Here is a 20100-nt window from a genome sequence, read left to right as displayed (position 1 = left end):
ATGGATCATGGAGGATGTGCATTGATTACCAGACTCTTAACACCCTCACTTCGTGAATGTTTCCCCCTCCCAATGATCGATGAAATATTGGATGAGTTAGGACACACACAAATCTTCTACAAGTTGGATTTGACTTCAAGGTTTCATCAAACCAAGCTTACCCCGGAGGACACTCACAAGACTGCTTTTCGCACTCATGATGGACACTATGAGTATTGTGCCATGCCCTTTGGCTTGTGTAACGCCCCTGCGACTTTCGAAGCCACCATGAATGAGATTTTTCGACCTCTCCTCCAAAAAAAAGTGTCATCGTTTTCTTCGACACCATTCTTGTTTTCATCTCTAACTTGGATCATCACGTCATACATCTCGTTGAGGTATTGTCTGATAATCAATTCCGCCTGAATCCTTCCAAGTTTTCCTTTGTGCAGACTCAAATTTTGTATTTGAGACATATTTTGCAGGAAGGTATTGTGGCTCTTAATCCACTCAAACTACAAGCAATCAAAGATTGGGCTTTCCTAAAAACTCTTAAGGGGTTGCATAAATTTTTTCGGTTTATCTGGGTTTTACAGGAAATTTATTAATAATTATGCCATGGTTGCTCAACATTTAACTGCTCTACTTAAGCGTGACACATTTCAATGGTCCTCTTAAGCTCAAGTAACGATTGAGACACTAAATGGTGCTTTATATGATGCCCCAGTTCTGACCCTTGCTAATTTCGCTGAACCCTTTGTAGTGCAAATTGATGCTTCGGGTCACGCCATGGGAGCTGTTTTGTTGTAAGGTGAACACCCTCTGGCTTATTTTAGCTAGACGTTTTGTCCGCGATTGGCAAAGGCTTTTCACCTACATCCGCGAATTGCAAGCCATTATGAGCGTAATAAAACGATGGCTCCAATATTTGTTGGGACACTTCTTTATCATGCAGATGGACCTTCGAAGTCGTAAGGAACTTCTCACCCATGTTATCAAAACGTCATAGCAACAATTTTACCTGTCGAAATTATTTAGCTATGCTTATGATATTAAGTACAAACCGGGCAAGACAAACACTATGGTAGACGCTCTTTCCCATATTTTGAAGGTACATAAGCTCAATTACACGTTTTGTTCATGCCTCACTTCATCTTCCTGGAGGAACTCAAGCAAAAGCTTGCTACCACAGCTGAGTATTTAGATCTTAAACAAAAGGTATAGACTTCGCCATCGGAATTCTTTGAGTTCGCCGTCAAGGATGGTCTGATTTTGCGTCACGAGAAGATTTAGATCCCCTCCTCTTCACAATTTAAGACCCTCTTGCTTCGGCAATATCATGACACACTTATTAGAGGTCATGCATGGATTATCAAGACCTTGAAACGGCTGTCAGAAAGCTTTTTCTGGACTAATATGTGCAAGGATGTTCAACAATTTATCCAGGATTGTGTAGTTTGTCAGCAAACCAAATATAGCATAGCCAAACCCGGTGGCCTACTACAACCACTCCTTATCCCTTCCAATATATGGGAAGATATTGGCCTCGATTTTGTCACTAGATTTCTTACTTCACGTGGGTATTCTTTCATCTTATTGATTGTGGAATGATTCTCAAAGGCTATTCATCTAGGCGCACTCCCTCCTCACTACACAACTTACAAGGTAGCAAAATCATTGCTTAAGAGTACATGTTTTCGGTAATGCTATGTTTTCGGTAATGCTATGTTGATCGAAGCTTGAGAATCCATGTGCAGATCTGTCTAAACCAGGATATGCTGTCGAAATTAATTTGCTCTCTTAAACTTTGGACCAGATGATGCATTTAGGAAGTACTTTAATTTCAAACTTTCCTTTAGAGTGGTGAATACTTTTCCATCTGCAACATAAAAGTATTCTTTGTGAATCTTCCACATATAGATAGAATGTCTCGGTTCACTACAGTTCTAGTTGATCATGTATCTGTATGGTATGACAAAGATAGGTTTATCATATTTAAAAGACAATATTTGAGCTTTGATAAATGGCATAGTTGGACTTGAAAAGTTTTTCTACATCTGCATACAAGGTTGTATGACATGGCAGTAATGATTCCCAGCATCATATTGTTTATCTGAATCTAGTTTGGAGATTCTTTCTCAAGATCAATCGGATTGGCTTGTTGAAGAGGTAGATCACCTGCACTGCATTCTTTGACTTGTTTGGGAAATTTTTGTCCAAATGACCTTATTCCAAGCACAAATAACATATGTTAGTTCTTCATTTGAAAGGTATTGTTGTAGAACTAGAGAGCTAATTGATGATTCGGCTAATAGTTTTCGACAATGATTATCTTTTCTTCAATTGATTACGTCAAGTAATGAAGTATGATAAGAGAGGCGAAAGATGTTTGAGAACTAAAATCCTAGGAAAAGCACAAGTAAAAAATAAAGTGATTAGAGTTAAGCTGCGAGTAAGATAAGTTATTTATTGATTGAAGCATTTCTATAATGTTATTGATATTTACAAGTGATATTTATAGGCAAGGATTTCAGAGCGTAAGTCTTATCAGACATGATGGTGGTCAGCTAAAATCATGTTCTAACTGCTGTTGCTCGGCTAAACTCCGTGATCATGTGCGAAATAGCGGCTTACCACTGCCTGCATAACATTCTCATGTTCTGCTTGTAGACAAATAATGTGTGTAGAACATTCCCACGACTATAGAGACTTTATTCACCGTCCAAGTGAACAATGCAACAAATCTACACTTAGAGAAAGAGGCAAAAAAAACCGAGAGAGAAGCATTCTGGCTTGCTTGTCCTTACTGCAGCAAGCGGACCCTCGTCTCGACAGTTGCACAGTGAGTTGAGGCTTTGCCCCACCACTGCACAATGATTGCTGTTCAGGAGAAGGATGCAACACTGTGTTTTTCTTAACAATTGCTCCCTCGATGCACATACTTGCAGTGGTAGAGAAGAGGCTCCAGACTCCATGGAGAAAAGTTTGTTGATGAGTTTTTTTTTTTTTTTTAAATAATTTCCCGTCTAATATACTAAACGTTGGATCGATCCAGTGGTTTATATTTTCCAAGCAACGACTGCCGTAGAGAGACCGGCCGTGGAAAATACCTTCCAAGAAAATAGGCAATTTTAGACAGTTATAAAAACAAGACAAATGGTGAAGTGGAAAGAAAATTTAATCTGAGTAGTTTGATAATTGTCTCATGTATAAAGTGTTCCGTAGCAGGTTCTCTAAATAATTGATTGGATTATCGACTGCCATTAGTATTAAAACTGTAGTTACTCAATTTACAAACACAAAGGTTAAAACTTAAAACATCCATTATCATTCTTCTATCTCATCAAACCAATCAAATATACAAGGAGAAATTTTTTCTCGTGTTTTTCTTCATTTTCAAATATATTAAAAATTTAATCACTTTATGTCTCTTATTTTCCTCCTTTCTTCTCTCATTCCAAACAAAGAATCAAAATTGAAACAACAAAGCAGTAATTTAGATGCCCATTATAGCAAACAACTGAATCAGCACATAAATTGAAACAATAATGCAGTTACTTATATGGCCAATAAAGCAAACTTAGAAAATGAATGATAGCTCAATCAATGTGAAATCAATGTTAGCCATAACAAACACACTACAAAAACTTAGTTGGATTCTCACCAGTGTAATGAATTATCAAGAGGAAGAAAAATGTCAAAATGTCATCAATAAGAGGAGCAACAATATCACCTTGTTACCCTTGGTCTTGGTAAGATTCAAATGTTACTCTTCAACAATCAACAAGGCATTACAATTGAAGTCAAATTTCATATTAGAGTAACCACTAACCACAGCTATATAAAAAAAACTGTACACAACGAAAATATTGCAATAACACCCAATTTGGAATTTCCCTGACTAATGCAGAAGTAGCAGATCCGAGCAATGTCCTATCTCACCCAGAAAACCAGGCAAACTTTTTGAGGAATTGCGATTGAATCTGTAATTTTTTGGTACGGTGTATAATTTAGAACACAAACTTAAGTTGGTTTTATCATGATCAGGTCTTTCCAAACCCTAGAGTAAGCTCCAACTCTTCCATTCCTACCTCGTGAATTCTCTCACCTTCCCACGGCTTCACGACTCTGCCATTCTCAAAGTCAAAATCTGAGCCTCTACCTCTCTCAGTAGCTGAACCTGCACTCCATTGCATGGCTTCATTCATACGTATCATATCCATCGAACTCTGGGGAGTGATCTGCATTGCTGGTTTCATAAGATTAAAAGTAGGGGAAGGAGGAGCTGCACCATGGGCAGTTGTTGTCTGAAAACTAACCCACCTACCAGAGTCCACCGTAGAAGCATCTGACTCATCGCATTCTGGAATGGTGGAAGGGGGTAAGTGGTTACGTCGCGAAGGGCTTGATGGTGCAGAGGTAGCGAAAAGGGGGTGGCGAAACGTGGAGTTAAAGGAAGCATTACAAAGGGATTCAAAATCTGCTTTTCGCTTTGAACTTCTCGGAGAAGAAAGAGGTGGCGTAACAGGAGCACTGTTGGAAATCCTAAGGGGTGGAAGATTTGTTGGGATTGAAGTTATGTTGCGGATGAATGGTAGGAGAAAGGAAGAGGGGTTTGTAATTCCATCCATGCGAGTTGGACTCGTAGGGTATGATGGTATTGGACTCGGGAACGAAGAAGACTGTGGACTTGGGAATGAGGAAGATTGTGGACTTGGTTGCATTGAAGAACAAGCACTCATATTTGTTGGAGTTCCTCCCACTTCATTTGGTAATGGTCTCTTACTTCCCTGATTCAAATTCATTTACTCATATTAGTCTATGCAACAATCAAAATCATCTACAACACTTTATATCAACAATTCTTCAACTCATTATTAATTTTTTCCAATTTAATAGTTTATGGTGTTTGGTTCACCTCTGACAAAAATTGATTTCGACTAAATACAACTTAAACATAAAATGACTTCAACAAGTCTTTAACACAATATTAACTCATTTCAATGTAGTAGTTCATGTGCGTTTAGTTCAGCGGTAAGAAAATTTGATTTTGTAAAATTGATTCCGACTTAATGTGACTTAAACAGAAAACGACTCGTGTCTGTATACATTCACGTAAAATGACTCAAAACAATTCTTCGACGCATCATTAATCTTTTTCAATTTAGTAGCTTATGTGTGTTTGGTTCAACATCTAGAAAAATTAATTTCATAAAATTGATTCGGACTAAATGTAAGTTAATTTATGTTGACATACATTCAATGTAAAAATATGTTGAGCAATAAATATGATTTAACTTCCAATCGAAGTTAAATCAATTCTGGAGACAAAATCACTATTCAAAGTTAGAACAAAAAATACACTATATCATGCAGAAATCAGCTTCACCACTTAGATCACAAAAACCAAGTTTCTTATAAGATCGATTTAAAAGTTCAATTTCAATTAACAGAACAAGAATTGAGTGAAATTGAAGCAGATCAAGATAAAAAGCAAGTTAGTTAAAAAAATGAAACGAGATCTGAACCTTTCGATAAGTAGTACCATCTTCTTCAACGATCCAACCAGCTTCAGAACAAAGAGCTTTCAAGACTTCATTATTATCACAGTGTTTAGGAAGCTTAAAATTACCTTGAGCTCGTAAACCTGAATAGATCTTAGCAGCAATAGCTCTTCTTCTTCTCTCTCTTCTTTTGTTGTTTTCTCTCTCTTTCCATGTTGGTAATCTCCCGGAGGATCCACCGCCGGTCATCGTTCCGGCGAAGAGAGAGAGTTTAGAGAGAGAAAGTGTGAATTGTTAGAGTCACGAGAAAAGGAAGAAAAGATTATGTTGAAGTTTGTAAGAAGAGAAGATGAAAAATAAAGAAGAAATGTTGCTTCCTTTTTTAGTAGATTCTTCTTTCTCTCTCTTCCCTTTTCACACTCTCCTAGTTTTCACTTCCTTAATTATTGCTCTACTGCTTCTTTTTTTTTTAATGGAGAAAAAAAAAGTTGGATTGGATTGGAGAATAGAGAGGAATGGACCCCATCAATACTGGTCAGAAATTCAGGTTAATAAATGTACTACTACTACATTTCCCTTCAATATATTTGTCAAAAAAAAAAAAAAAATGTACTACTACTAGTTTAATATATTTGTAACTTTATTTTTTTTTTCTTTCTTAAATCACACACTAAATATTAATTCTTTGAATTTTTTTTTTTAAGAAATCAAAATGGAATTAAATCACCAAGAGTGATTCATCTCGCACAAGGTGTGCAAAAGAGAATCATCCAACAAAATAAAAGGTTCCTGTCTTTGAATTAATATAGTGTATATTTGGTTCTGTTTCGATGAGAATTGAATCCGATTTTGGTGGTGGCCGGGGTTTGAACCCCGAACCTTACATATATTATGTATTGTCTATACCAACTAAGCGAAGCTCACGAGTACAGAATTGATTCTAATTAAAAGTGACTTGTAAATTATATGATTTGTGTTTAAATTTAGACATGTAAAAATGTATAAACTAGTTGAAGGATTTGAACATCTACCATAGTATTTATACATTTTTAAGTCTAGAAAGCAAAGACCCAAAATGTTGAGTTTTGTTAATGACAAATTTTTTGAAAACGTTGTTTTATCATCTTCTTTTAAGCGAAACAAAGTACTCTTACGTGTGGTAATTTTATGATGTAATTGATCAAATTACTTGTTTCATCTTATTTTAATGGAAGCAGTAGCTGTGTAATATATGTGAGTGTTATAAACTTTAGAGTATTTATCCCATTTCTACTTGTAAAGATCTAAATTTATTTTTGCACGCGACTGTTAAGATTGAACTTTGATCAATCATATACATCGTCCGATCATTATTATAAATTAAAATCAATATTTTATATTCATTTAATTAATGATGTATATGGTCTTTATTATAGACCAGATGGTGTAGCTAAGAAGTTCGATTAACTATCACTTATGCTACATTAATTTTATATATTATCATAAATTTCATGAGCAAGAATGCATAAAAGTAACAGTAATAAACAGCAACATATATAATTAGTCAAATTAAGAATAACATGGTTATTTATCATTAGACAACATTAGCATTATTATTAAGAAGAATGGCATAAACATTATTTTTAACATTCACTCTAAGACTCTAACAATTCTTCTCTGATTCAATCTAGATCTCACCTCTTTAAATAAAACTCATTTCTATATTATATGACCATAAAAAAGTGAGTGATAGAAAAAATGTTGCTAACGCTACTTTTATTGGTAATGCAACTCTTTTGCTACCTAACATTATGAACAACAAATGGCCAAATTATATACATTAGCATTAAATTTGGTTAATCTAATTTGTAGTCAAATTAAGAATATGATGGTTATGTATATCATTAGACAACGTTAAGATAAAATTAGTAATGCTACTCTTTGCTACCTAACATTACGAACAACAAATAGCCAAAAGATATAAATTGCATTAAATTTAGGCAATCTAAATAGTAGTAACTGCTTCATAGAGTTTGATATTTTTGCGTACATGCTCAACTGGTCTAATAATTCGTTATCAGTTAGTCCATTTAAAGCATGGGAAATCATCAATAGGAAACATGCCATCAGAGGCCTAACATATCCCTCCTTCATGAATCACACATGACTTGTTGGTTAACAATTTGCATTCCAACAGTGTAGCACTGTTTAATCACGGATACTACAGTCCATTTCTGCGGCGAAGACTCACTCACCCACATGAATATGCCCCACCTACACCTACTATATAGTGCCCTATCCCCTATAGGACTCGTTGGAAAAAACACACAAAAATTAAAAGGAGTAAACATTAATTTTGATCAAAATAGTTCTCAAATCCATCCAAATTACAAAAACATTCTTAAGATAAAAGTGATCAAAATGATTTTCATTGTCGAGCAGCAACCATCAAGATATGAGTTCGGGATACGGTCAAATATTTTGACGTTTAAGTTAGGGCAAAGAATGAGAGATAAAATTGGTTAGGTAATGTTTACCGTACATTGGGGTCCAATGATCTTTTTGTATACAATTGATATGGATGTCGAAGTAATCATTAGAGAGCAGTTACATAAGATGGACATCAATGAACGTAACAATCGACATTTACCTCGTGTTGATGGTTGGGGACGTTATAGATTTAAGGAATCATATATCTTTAAACCATTGAATTTGAAGATGATGGATCGGTGTGAGTCGACTGTCAATACAAGTTTGATGTATCTAGAACTTTGGCTAGGTCCATTGTTTTCATACCAAAATGTATTTTGGCATGTGGGTGTTGAGCTTGTGCTTTGAGACAATCTAGAATAGTACATTTTGTTAGTGATTTTACTAACTAAATTAACTAACAAAAACATAGATGTGAGAATCAAAGTAAATAATGGAATATTCATTTATGATATTTTGGATCCATTTTACATAAAAGAGATCTAAAAAGATCAGATAATATTCGATATTATAACTTTCAAATATATTAAAAAATTATCAAAACATTTTAAATGTATTTTTTTTGACAGTATTAAATGTATATTTTATTAGTAATTCTATAAATTAACATCATTATAATACATTCAAGACCAAACAAACTATATACTACTCCCTCCGTCCCATATTACTTGACCTATTTAGAATATTTGCACTATTCATATACCATGCTTTGACTCTATTTTTTTTACTAATATATAAAAACAAAATATAGCATATAAGATGTTGTTAGATTCGTCTCGATTAATATTTTCAAAATATCAAATTTTCGTAATTTTTTCTACTAGATTATTAAAGAAATTTAAGTTTAAAATTGTGCATTGGCATACGTGACATAGTCAACTAGGTCAAGTAATATGGGACGGAGGGAGTATTCCCCTACCAAATTAACCGACAATATACTCACTGATGTATTTTTTAAAATTTTAATATACAAGAAACAGACCCTCACACATTGATCGAAATGAGTGTTCTCTCAATTATAAAAGATGATGGTATTATATAGGTGCATCTGTGACCTCAATTGCTACTGTTCCAGACAAGAGTGTCAGGTAAAAATTATATACTGATGGAAGGAATCGAAATTTACATTTACATAGTAAAACTGACAGAGATTTCTTATGATTTGCGAGTCTGGGTAACATATAACTATTATTTTGTCTGGCCCTTGTCACTTTATTTTGGTAAGAAACCAAAGCAAAAACTTGCCATACAAAAAACATTTTTTTAATCCAAAAAGAATCATACAAAATATTTTTGAAAAGGAAATTAAAGTTTGTTTTTTTGAAGAAGGAAATTAAAGTTTGTTGAAAAAGCAAAAAAATACAAATTGATGAACCAGACCAGTGACTGGTCAAAGTAAGTTGCAGCCCACATGCAAATTCGTTGTGTGACGAAATAGAGATAAATATGAACAGCAAAATCATCCATAAATGGGACCCACGTGTATTACATTTGTATCTACATTATTGCCAATTGGCTCAACAAACAAGCATTAGAAAACCAAGTGCACGATCGCAACACATTTTTTATACTCTACCTAAATATTATATATAAAAAAATTGACAGAACGATATGAACGTTATATTTAGAATAGAGAAAATCTTGTGTGTATCAGGACCAAGAATTTTGGTTTGGTCACACATACAAGAATTTGTCTTTTCTCTCTTCTCTCTTCTCCATTTTCTCTCTCTTCTCTCTTCTCTCTCTTCTCTCTTTGTGTGTGACCAAACCAAAATTCTTGGTCCTGGTCCACACAAGTGTTTCTCTTTAGAATATTAAGTGGATTTTAGAACAAATATAAAGTATTGAGTGTCACATGTGGGATGAGACATAAAAACTCTATACAATGGCAATACCACATATTAGGCTAAGGATACCCTTGACTATTGGCCCCATCCATGCCAAAGGTTCATGCATATATACGGTTGGATATGAAGTGTATTTATAAGATCATTCCCTCCAACCATATACTACCATGAATAATAATGAAACGCACTTTTTATAAACAAATACTTTAAGTTATAGCCAGAGATATAAACGAATTTAAAACTATACAAACAAGTTGGGTTTAGATTTCCTTATATAATTTAATTTTATAAAAGAATAGTGTCAAATTATGTTCAAATTTTCTAAGAGAGTTCTACTGCATATTGTGGTCATCTTTATGATTATGATTAATTCATATTGAAAACTATGTTCGAGTTGATTCAATTTATTGTTAATTTAATGTGTAGAACTTTTTCGACAAAAATATTGATACTTCCTCTGTCCAGGAATAACTGACCCATTTTCTAAAAAAAAGTGTCCCAAAATAACTGAGTCATTTCAATTTTCAATACAACTTTCATCATTCCCAATACAATATAACACTAAATAATACTACTTTTATCATTCCCAATACAATATATTCCACTTTCCCCTTTATTTATACATTTTTCTTAATATGTGTGAAAAACAAAATTGTGTCAATTAAATTGGGACGGAGGTAGTATAGTTTTTTTAGGTCGGATAACTTAAAAGCTACTCCCTCCAGTCACTATTATAAACAAAACTTCACTTTTTATATACATTGAATAATTAATGTATCTAGCCTATAATAAAGGCTAGATATATTAACTATTCAATGTATCTAAAAAGTGGAATTTTGCTTATAATAGTGACCGGAGGGAGTACAATTCATCTTTAAGTCGAATAAATAAGGCCTTTAGCATTTAAACCTTGACTCCTATATATTACAAATATTGTCTCTATCAATTGATCTATCTTTACATGAACTTAATTTTTAGGTTTTCGGATGGAGTTGATTTAATTAAATGAAGCATGGGACATTGAATTATGCAAGTTAATATGATAAGAGTTGAAAAAGAAAAGAATGAAGTAATGAAGTATGAACCCGTTGTCCGGTAATTGAGGTTAACTTAACTGTGACGTGACGTGATGGTTAGTTGTGGTGAGGCAGGGAGGGATACATAACAAAAAGGGACAAAGAAGGAGATGTATGTGGGACCCGTACAGTCGGCTTCACACGTGCGATACAGAAATCCATAATAAAGAATTGAAAGGAACAGCGTGCGTGGGTATAGGTGTTTTTTGGAGGGGACCATGTTTGACGTGTCGCTTAAGGCTGTAGCACCATTTTATAATTATTTTCATGCTAGTACGGTGTTATGTTACACTTACACATGAGATGCTCTTATGTTATGGTTTCCATGTACTACTGACTGATTCAACTTGAGTTTATGAAAACTAAATGTATTTGTAATAAGGTTGACTATACGGGGTTTATTTTTTTACAGGAAAATGGGTCATGGTTTTTTTTTTAAGAAAAATGGGTCATGTTTTGTAGCTTGTTTTATCCTATATTTTAACAATTTGAACAAATTTTATAATGTCAATATGATACTAAAATATCTTCTGCATCCAACTAAAATCGGGTAAACTTTCTTTCAAAATAGTGAATGATGTTGTATTCTTATAATTAGATTTGAATTTAAGATTTTCATTATCTAGAAAGAGACTTAAACCCACTTAAGATTCTATTCATTTTAAAAAAAAATGGAGAGTTTTATATTTATGAGATAGGAGTGATTGATTAAGATATCGATGGTATCTATGTTTTAAAATATTTTTAAAAAATAGATTTCATCAAGATTATACATGTTGTCTAACTCTCTCATAAATGAAATTCTTCATGTATTTTGAGAAACAGCGATGCTATTCATCGCGACATAATTCCTCACGAGCACTCACGAAACATGTTTCCTAGTTATAATTGTTGAGCTGAATAAAAGGCGGAATTGGTGGAATTCAGGTGGCAATGATGATATGCAGTACAAATATACATATCGGGATAAAATCGTGAAATTTAATTCGCTGGACATAGCATTTTTCTTTGAGAAATAAAGAGAATATTAAATCACTTGAACCATTTCTCATTCAAACACTATTAGGTAAGTTTGATTTTTGTAACTGAATTGATTGATACTAAATTAATCTCTTGTATGATGTTAGCTCAGTGATAAAAAAAAAATTAATTTGTAACTTCAATTAATAGCGTCAAATGCCATCCGACACTACAAAAAAAATGCCATCGTGACGGATGTAGAGTATTTTTTTAGAGCTTTTTATGGATGCATATGAAGATGAAAAGAGGAGATGAAAGAAGATGAAAAAAAGTAAAAAAATATTAGGTGTTGATAGTTTACTGTAAGATGCAATAGTCTTACGTGATCCAACTGTCCCTTTTTTGAAGAAAAAATTTAATGGTTAAAACTTAAAAAATTATTAAAATTATTAAGCTCCGTAACATCTCAATTTTTAGGTTATTATTATTTTAACTGTTTATTTGATGGTTTAATTGTTGGGTTAGTTAGTTTTCATTAGAGATTGAGGAGTAAAAGGTATTTTGGTAATTTGAGATTGAAGGTATTTATGTGAATTTATTGAAAGATAATAATTTTGTGGAATTAAAAAAATAGTGGTGTATGAGTTGGGGGGGAGGGGGGTGTGTTAAGTGAAATAAATATATAGTGTTATCTTTATGAGGAAGAATAGTTACTAACCCAATAAGAGTTAAGTAAACCAAACTCAATTCACGTGGATATAAAAGAATAGTAGTCTTCACAATTTAGGGTTAGAAAATCATTTGATAAGTTTTAAGATTGAAACAAAGAGAGAGAATTGCGCAAGAGAGAAGAGAAAAGGGATCTAAGGAATGTGCCGCTTTGCAAATTTGCACCCTCCGTCTGAATTTGGGTTTGCTCAACAAAATCTCTCACTTCGTCATTTGTATTCCCATTTTCTCCCTCGTGAGGATGTGCGAGAGGGTTGAGAAACCTTTCCCTCCTCCTCCCTCCATCTTCTTGTACCACAATTTAACTTTAAATGTCTAATATTATGTTGTAATAAGTGATATGTTAATGTAAATGTATTATGAATTATTGATCAAATAATAAAACGTGTTCATTTTCCTCTAAACTATATACTATGTCTCTTTAAATTTATGTCATTTTCATTTTATGTCATTTATGCATTTGTTCTGAAAAAGCTGGTAAAACACAAATTATATTGTATAATCTGAAAATCTTCAAAATTAAGTTCGAATTATATAATACGAACATGGGTATTTTGAGAATTTTGGAGGGTGTGTAAGAAGTGAGGAGGGTGGAAAAAGAAAAACCCTAAAAGCTTTTTGGGTTTTCAGATCCATTTATTTCTTGTTGCTATCTATCAAATTTAAAAGATTTTTGTCGGGTTACATCTATCTGACCTATTCATATAAGTTTTCAATATTTTTAAATGAAAATTGATTTTTTTTATATCAAAATTTTGATGTCTAATACTGCCTTTTAATTTTTGCATGTATTATTTAAATGTGTGTAAGTTATTGAAGATAAAAAGTAAAAGAAAGTTAAAGATAAACAATGTTACATATGATATCTATATTTTAAAGATACTCTTTCATATTTTTTCTTCATTCACATCATACACTCTCATATTTTTAAAAAGAAATTTAAGCTCATATTTTTAACCTTAAACTTTCGTTTACGGTGAGTTATAGTTTATGATAAAAAAAAAAAAGTTGAACAGGAAATATCAATGATCATAATAGATAAATAATTTGAAGACTTCAAAATGATTTTAGGATTCAATTTATACAGAGTGTGCGTAGTACACTGTACACGGTAAACTATACTTTATGATAAAATAAACTGGAAAAAAAAGCATCATCATAGTAGATAAATAAAAAGTAATAGATAAATAATTTTAAGACTTCATAATGATTTTAGGGTTCAATTCAATATTTTTTACACCGTGCATAATTTGGAAATGCTCAGGGCCAGAGAGACTGAGATGTATTCCTAATTACTAATGATCAACATACTCGTTAGGGACATGGTAGTTGACCCAAGATATCCATCATGTGGTTGCAGTGGTGGGTTTTTAATCCACATTCTTGAGGATAGTCTGTTGGGGTCTAGTGTTTGGAGGTCAATAGCTGGAATGCACTTCTTAATAAATTTTTGTTGCATGATGACCAACCTTTAATTCTTAATAATATGAGAGGCATTATGTGAAAGTGATTAGCAATGTTTCTATTTTGGTGCAAGGAGTGGTTTTTCATTCTCAATTGCATGGTATTCTTATGCTTTGAGTCTCCGATTGTTGTCTCATGATGGCATTTATTCTTAGAGAAAACATAGTAGTGTGTGGGAGACGTCTAACATAGGTGGGTGAAAGTCAATAGTCATAGTGCAATTAATTTTAAAAAATAGTTAAAATAACTCATTTAAATTGACATCGAAGAAAATCAAACAAAGGTCATAGTGTAATTACTGACTATGGTCTACGATGATCGTGCAACTTGTGATGAAGTTATTTGTAACTCAAATGGGAGTTTCATTTTTTGAATTTTCTTTTAATGTCATTGTGTGCTCCATTATTTTGGATGTGCTTTGGGTAGTTCACATGGGTCTAAATCTAGCTTTGCATCATGGTTTGAAGAGATCGTGATTGTCTAATCAGATTTTGAACTCGAACTTACAGTGAAATGAAGTGTGGTAAGAGCACCCTTAATCTCATATTTATGGTTTTCTTGTTGGGCTTATGAGTTGCAAGTTTCAAAACGTCTAGAATTCTGCTCTTCTCCCATAAAAAATTGCTCGTTCCCAACCAAACTTCCGAAACTACCTCTGCGTGACTTATGTCACGTTGTGTGAGTTAACTCAAATAGGTTATAAACTCTACGTGAGTTAACTCATGTAGATTATAAAACTCTGCGTGACTTAAATCAGACAGGGGTATTTTCGGAAGTTTGGTTGGCAACGGGAAATTTTTGATGGGAGAAGTGCAGAATTCACCGTGTCTCCATATGTTGTGTGAGTGATTTTGCTAAGTTTGGGAGAATTCACCGTGTCTCCATATGTTGTGTGAGTGATTTTGCTAAGTTTGGGTTGAATATGACTAATGGTCTTAAAACTTTCTTCGTTGCTGGTAACTTTAAAACTTTCTTCTTAACTTGTTAGTTGATAAGAGCTCTTTACCCTTTTTTGATGTTTTAGTTTTTCCTTGTTTCTTTTGTTTGCGTAACTTATTTATATAAAAAATTAAATAGAAACATTTCGTACCCAACAAAAAAAAAATTAAAACTTTAGAGCAGACACTAACGTAAGTAAAAGGTTCCACGTTTCCATAACGATTGTAACAAGGAGCCAATAAAAGATGAGACGAGATGGAATGTCAATAACGTATAATCCACGTTGATCCGATGAACATTCATTTACATTTTATTTATATGTTCATATCACAAAAATCAAATAAGACATGATACACAACTTCATTGTTTTTTTTTTTTTTAATAAAAGAAATTTATATGAGTTGGACTTTGATGCTCATTAAAGTCGGAACGAGGCCTAAAGATTAGGGTCAGAACCATAAAAAAATCTTTACATTAACAGCGAAAGTTGAACGCACAACTTTACCAATAAATCAACTATTTATCATTGCACGCAACTACATAGATTAATCCTTCAAGCGGTTCAAATGGGCAACAACTATCCTTCAAAGTTTAAATGTCACATCTCGAGTGCTCATTTCGAACTCATAACCTTAATTAAGTTAAACAAAAACACATACAATCTCATCTAAATGATCTTGGGTCAATTAAGCGAACCTTCAATGATAGTAAATTCATTGTTTAATCTAAGAATAATCTCTTGGACGGTTTGATTTATCTAATGACCTTTCTCTTGTTTAATTCGGACACAGTTATAATATTGTATTGTAAGAGTTACAAAATAAGTAAGTTATAATATTTGTTGTTAGTTAATTGCGTGAGATCCGCGAAGGACGCTGATTTGGTGGCGTTTGTGAGTTTCTCTTGCTTTGGATGTTCGATTGTCTTGTCTTATCATGGGACTCTTTCGAACCCAAAAACATAGCACAACATCTATTCTTCTACCCAAATCCAAATCATCGTTTTCCACTTCCACGCATTCTCAAACCATGAAGATGAAGTGAGTACTCCTTACGTTTCTTTCTTTCTTTGTATAACAAACACGTTTATGTTTCTAATTCAGACCTGATTCTGTTCTGTTATTTAGTTAGAAGAATATTCATGGATGCTATTCTGATATAACTAACTTTTAGACTTAGAGTGTGTTTGGATGGGAGAATGTTTTGAGGGAATGTAATGTTATGAGGAAATTCAAATACTTTGAGGTGAATTCCATTGTTTGGATGAAGGAATGTAATGTAATGTTGAGGAAATGTAATGTTATGAGGGAATTCAAATACTCTGAGGTAAATTGCCTAGAATTTTAAATTCTTTAAAATTTCCAAATTACCTCATCCAAACACACTTAGAGAATTTTCCAAAGGTTTTTAAAATAGATTTTCGCTTTTTTTCTTGTTTAATTAATCATAATAATTTTTTTATGCAAAAACTATAGGCCAACATACAAGTGAGCGTTTAGAATTACGCCGAGTTTGACGAAATGACGGTAACACTGACTTTATTGAAGCTCCAAGATTTAGTTTTTGTTGAAATTACGGTGATTCACCGTGATTTTGTCTAACTATCGTCAATTCAAACATGCACAAAACTGGAGTTTTGACAAACTTGCAAGTAAATTCTTTTTGCAAGAATGCTCGCTCTTTCTCCAAGCATCAGTTACACGGAGTAAATTCTTGCACAAAACTCTTATAAGAAGATTGAGATTGCATTAGTAACCTTGATCATTAGCATAATAAACAACTTAGAATAAAATTTTAAAGGGTTAAATATATGCTTTGATTTGGAATTTTCATTAGAAAGCTTTTAGTTCTTTGATATTGAGAAAAATGAGGTCATAAACTTGTGTCATTCTATACCAAACTTTGTATGATTTTCTTCCTTTTACTTACTTCTTTCAATTCATTTTGATCATACATATATAATGAATTGCATTTTATGGGCTCATCGTGATATTTTATTTTCCACAGAACAACAATACAGATTTTTGGCGTATCTCTTTCACTCATTCTTATCAACCTGGCTGCTATAATGGAGCGTGCCGATGAAAATCTTCTTCCAGCAGTCTACAAAGAAGTTAGTGAAGCATTCAATGCAGGCCCGTCTGATTTAGGTTACCTCACATTCATAAGGAACTTTGTTCAAGGACTATCATCACCACTAGCTGGTATACTTGTTATTAACTATGATAGACCAACAATACTTGCTATGGGAACATTCTGCTGGGCCTTATCTACAGCTGCTGTTAGCGCTTGCCACGATTTTAAGCAAGTTGCGTTTTGGAGAGCTATAAATGGATTTGGTTTGGCAATTGTGATTCCAGCATTGCAGTCATTCATTGCTGATAGTTATAGGGAAGGAGTTAGAGGAGTTGGATTTGGAGTAGTAAGTTTTATTGGTACTGTAGGCGGAATTGGAGGTGGTGTTATGGCTACTGTCATGGCTGGTCAGAAGTTTTGGGGAATAGATGGATGGAGATGTGCCTTTGTTTTGATGGCAAGTTTGAGTGCATTTATTGGAATCCTTGTTTTACTATACGTGGATGATCCAAGAAAAAGATTTTCTCCCATTCAAGATGCTAGTGAGAATTCCGAAAGGTAAGGAACAACATTCTACATCATACATTACTCATGTGAAATTTAGGTAAACAGATTCCTCGTAGAGAGCGATCTCCTACATTCATTGAGTCAGCAGCTCAATACCGTTTGATAAAGGCTCAAATTTTGTGCTTGATCGGATGGTGTTGAGTTGATGACCTAGTGAATTAAACTACATGGAACCGGGATCAGAAATTTAGGGAAATAGATTCTTTGTAGTCAAATAGTGGCTGTAGGAAGATCACAACCATCTGATTTTGATCAGTAGTTTAAATTGTTTTTGATTTATTTAGCCATTCAGTTTTTGATTTATTTTGACCGAATGAATGCTGAAATTTAGCACGACATTTTGTCGACCTCCAAGTAAATAAATGCCTTCAAACTGTTATATTGTTTAAATCCTCATGACTAACTGACAAATAACTGAATGCTTTCATATGTCTTTGGTATGTAATTGTTTGTAAATCAGCTTTGTGTGTCAGCAGGGATGATTCTATCTATAATGGCAATGCTAGTGTGACATCAACTTGGAGGTACTCTTGGGCAGCCACTAAATCTGTCATCAAAGTTCAAACATTCCAAGTAATTGTCTTACAGGGCATTATTGGGTCACTACCATGGACTGCCATGGTCTTCTTCACAATGTGGTTCGAACTAATTGGTGAGCATGAAGCTTTCTTCTCTGTATTAAAATGCTAATACAACTTTGCATAATTGTATTCTAAGATTACCAGCAGCACCGTTATTGCAAGAACTCAACTTTGGTTCTTAACCTTTCTTGTCGTCCAAAGATACCACATGAGATTTGAGAGTGCCAACTACTTTTCACTCCAACAATAGCATCCAACTTGGGTTTTTAACTTACTTTAAGTAGATTATATAATTGTACAAGGTCATTTGTCATACTCAAATGTAACAAAATACAAGAACAGGTTTGAATGTGTAAGAACACACATGAGAACCAAGCAGTGCGTTAAAAACTAAACTGGACATCCAATTAGAGAGATCTCCAGATTATGGCTCAATCGGGTCAACCATTATTGAATCGGATGACAAATAAATAAAGTAAAAAACATTAAAAATGTAAAAAATGAAAATCTAAATCAAACCAACCAGCAAACTAGCCGATTTCTGGCTTAACCGACTGAACCGGCTGGTTCGGTCCGATTTTTAAAATATTGGAACCAAGTAGTAGAAATGGTGTAATAATCTACATTACTTCTTCAAATTTTATGAAAGGAGTAATGATTCTAAAATGTGCTGTAATATGAATCCTTTTACCTACTTGCTTGACACAATGAATTTGCTCACCATGCAGGTTTTGATAATAATACTTCAGCAACCCTCCTAAGTCTTTTTGCTATTGGATGTGCAATGGGATCCTTGATAGGAGGGTCAATAGCTGATCAACTGACACAAATCTATCCATATTCAGGTCGAATCATGTGCGCGCAATTTAGTGCCTTTATGGGCATTCCATTCTCATGGTTTCTTCTTAGAGTGATACCTCAATCAGTAACTAGTTTTCTTACCTTTTCGATCACACTCTTTTTTATGGGACTAACTATAAGCTGGAATGGTACGGCTGCAAATGCACCGATGTTTTCTGAGGTAGTCCCAGTCAAACACAGGACAATGATTTATGCATTTGATAGAGCTTTTGAAGGCTCGTTCTCTTCTGTTGCAGCACCTTTGGTTGGCATTCTTGCAGAGAAAATGTTTGGCTACAATTCTAAATCTGTTGATCCTATCAAAGGATCTTCAGCTGAGGCTCTTGCCTTGTCAAAGGGTCTTCTTTCAATGATGGCAATTCCATTTGGATTGTGTTGCTTGTGTTACACGCCATTGTATTATGTATTTAAGAAGGACCGCGAAAATGCTAGAATGCAAACCCTGAAAGAAGAGGAGATGATGTGAGACAGTTAACTAAGAAGAGTAGTTTGCGTGAACGGAGCCCTTTTAACTCTGTCTGCTTGTGACTTCGGTCCTAAATGGAGTTCAAATCTTCGGCAGTAAACATGAAACATTTGCAGGGCCTCATTTTCTTTTACTTGAAGAGTATATGGTTCCATCATGAGGTGAGGCTGATAAATGAACTCGTTCTGAACAATTGCTTATACTTGAGATGGCAAATGTAGCCAAACGGATCGGACATATTTAATACCAAACATTTCAAAAGGGAAATTTACACGACCTCTCCTAAGGTCTATTTAAACATCATAAATACCTCTACTTTTTAGATTGACACTGACCTCCCTTATTTTTGCATTTAAGTGACACGCTCTTCCCTTGTACTTTAACAATGTTAATCTTCTGATAAAAGAACAAGAAAATGCTCAGAAGTCCCATATACTTTGAACTTATTGCTCAGATGACTGATTTTAGACCATTAGTTGCTTTATTGAATTGTCTTATATTTGCTTAGGCCAAATTGACTTGTATCAAGATAAGAGCACCCAAAATTGATTTGATGAATGTTACCTTTTATTTGGTTTCTACA

The 20100-nt window shown here is 33.7% G+C and overlaps 2 protein-coding genes across 2 annotated transcripts; one reads left to right on the top strand and one right to left on the bottom strand.

Annotated features, from left to right (window-relative positions):
- Positions 1-3559: 3559 nt before the first annotated feature.
- Positions 3560-5898, bottom strand: LOC146919932 (protein BZR1 homolog 1-like). Its single transcript, XM_085713319.1, has 3 exons — positions 5784-5898; positions 5508-5752; positions 3560-4769 (listed from the first exon to the last, which is right to left on the bottom strand). Exons 2-3 carry the CDS (start codon positions 5730-5732, stop codon positions 4023-4025), a joined length of 972 nt encoding a protein of 323 aa, XP_085569445.1. The 5' UTR covers positions 5733-5752; positions 5784-5898; the 3' UTR covers positions 3560-4022.
- Positions 5899-15789: 9891 nt separating this feature from the next.
- On the top strand, positions 15790-20100 carry LOC146919931 (Major facilitator superfamily protein). The gene is made up of 4 exons (XM_085713318.1): positions 15790-16006; positions 16974-17600; positions 18086-18261; positions 18919-20100. Exons 1-4 carry the CDS (start codon positions 15903-15905, stop codon positions 19515-19517), a joined length of 1506 nt encoding a protein of 501 aa, XP_085569444.1. The 5' UTR covers positions 15790-15902; the 3' UTR covers positions 19518-20100.

The sequence above is a fragment of the Medicago sativa genome, chromosome 5 (genome assembly GCF_051527215.1).
Source record: "Medicago sativa cultivar Bolivia chromosome 5, Bolivia_mono, whole genome shotgun sequence".
Classification (NCBI taxonomy): domain Eukaryota; kingdom Viridiplantae; phylum Streptophyta; class Magnoliopsida; order Fabales; family Fabaceae; genus Medicago; species Medicago sativa.
Note: the sequence above shows the minus strand (reverse complement) of the source record. Positions and strands in the feature narration are given on the sequence as shown.